Below are 2,253 nucleotides of genomic sequence, written 5' to 3'. Positions count from 1 at the left end.
GTAGAAAAGGGAGATATATGTTTTAAAAATATATTAAATTAACATTTTAGATTTAAGGATAATATTTTATTAAAGTATGACATAATTTAATATTAATTTATTATTTATTTATCTCTCTATACTAATAAACAAAAATCCTTTTTGGACACGTGTCATTCTCTGATAATTTCTCACCTTTATTTTTTTATTTATCTCTTTTATTAAATAATAATAATATTAAATATCAATTTAACTAAATATATTTATCTCTTTTGTTTTCCTAATCTGAAATTGATTTTTTTTAACTCTAAAGTTTCAATCTTTGGCAATTTAAGTCTAAAGTTTCAATCTTTGGTATTTTAACCCTTTGATTAATTTGATTTTTCACTTCTAATTCAAAAGTTTTCATCTTTTTACAATTTAACTCCTTTAATTTTTTTTTTACTTTCAACCCAAAACTTTTCATCTTTCGCAATTTAATCTCAACATTTTTTTTACTTTCAACTTTTGTCTCTTATATACTTTTCATTTTTCATAAGTTCTCCGTTTAACGTGTCGTTCTAAATTTCCGAGTTAACACGTCGCAACGTGCGTGTGGGGTTCAACGTTTTTTCATCTATTTTTTCCTGTTTGACATGTCCGTCGCAGCGCGTCTATTTTTCCTGTTTGATAGGTCTATCACAACGTACGATTGATTATTTTTTTATCGGTTTTACACATAGGCTCGTGGTAATGTAAGAAACATTTGCCTTTCATCTAACATAATATATAACTATTGAATTCCCCGCCGCATTGCGACGGGTGGTAATTCTAGTTTAGTTAATATAAGATAAATATAGATTTGAGGTTACCTTTAATGAATGACACGTATTCAAAAGTTGATTTCTTTTATTATAATAGATAGATTTTTTCTCTAGTTTTTCTTATTATTTCTCCGAGCTAAACAAAATTAGTATTCACGTAGATATAAAAAATAACTTTTAAACCTTTTCTTTCCCATGTGTAACATCGTTTAATGATTTTTGTTACATTAAAAAACCTTGACTTAAAACATTAACCTTATTCTAGAAGATTTACAAACATAACAAGCAAAACAATTGCCTTGGGTACACGGAATATAAGTTCTCTCATATTATATATTCGTTCTTTTATCTTTATATACACTTTATTTATTACATTATGCCTTACTGGGAGTGGAAGGCATGAGACGGGGGGTGATTAACAACCCATCAAGGATTAATCGAATAAAATAATCAAAGTCAAAAACCACATGACTCGACCCGCGTTGTTTGAACGCACGCATCAATTATAGCACCATTAGGAATAAACTTGTACCCTTTTTTAATATCTCTATATATATATTACTTAACCCCAAGTCACAACTCAAAACCAACAAATTTACAAAAAGGAAAAAAAACATACAAAAATGAGTGTTGAGTTGTTAGATGGTGCCATCATTCTCGGCTTTATCGAAGACGATGAAGCGTTCAATGGTTCGGTACAAGATCGGTTCGCTTACTTGGATACGAACCATGACGGGCAGTTGTCATATTCGGAGATGTTGAAAGAACTACAGTCTTTAAGAATGATTGAAACCCATTTTGGGATTGATGTGAAACCCGACCCTGAAGAGCTCTCTCATGTCTATGACTCGTTGTTTCTTCAGTTTGACCGTGATTCAAATGGAGCGGTGGATTTGGAGGAGTTTAAAGCCGAGACAAAGAGGATGATGCTTGCTATGGCGAATGATCTCGGTTTGTTGCCTGTTCAGATGATATTAGATGAAGATAGTTTCTTGAAGAAAGCGGTTGAGAGGGAGGTTATGAAGTTGAATTCTAATGTATCTACTTAATTTGTGTACCTTTTCCAAAATTTTGGTGTCCTATATATGGTTTTGTATTTGCTAACAAGAAATAAAAGAGTGTGCAATAAAATAAAATAAATTGTCATGTATACATGCTTATGAGTTACAAGAATATAGGTTTAGCTCAACCTTTATTATATTACAATACTATTAAAAATAATGACAATAATAATAATAATAATAATAATAATAATAATAATAATAATAATAATAATAAAACAAAACCAAGGTCTTTCAATAAAATAAAATTTTAAAAACTTGCTTCAATCTTAACACATGGGAATATGAGAACACACAATTTTATATATGATTTCCAAAAGGTATAAACTTGCATAGATTAGAGTTGGAGTGTGTTTAACAAAAAATAAATAAATAAATAAATAAAACCCTCTTCATATAACTTTGTGAAA

General features: G+C 29.2%; 1 protein-coding gene across 1 annotated transcript; it reads left to right on the top strand.

The window, feature by feature from the left end:
- The first annotated feature begins 1,350 nt into the window (after positions 1 to 1,350).
- On the top strand, positions 1,351 to 1,934 carry LOC110917169. Its single transcript, XM_022161766.2, has one exon. It carries the CDS (start codon positions 1,406 to 1,408, stop codon positions 1,829 to 1,831), a length of 426 nt encoding a protein of 141 aa, XP_022017458.1. The 5' UTR covers positions 1,351 to 1,405; the 3' UTR covers positions 1,832 to 1,934.
- Positions 1,935 to 2,253: the final 319 nt, after the last annotated feature.

Source organism: Helianthus annuus, chromosome 16, assembly GCF_002127325.2.
Source record: "Helianthus annuus cultivar XRQ/B chromosome 16, HanXRQr2.0-SUNRISE, whole genome shotgun sequence".
Lineage (NCBI taxonomy): Eukaryota > Viridiplantae > Streptophyta > Magnoliopsida > Asterales > Asteraceae > Helianthus > Helianthus annuus.
This window is presented reverse-complemented; position numbering and strand designations above follow the sequence as displayed.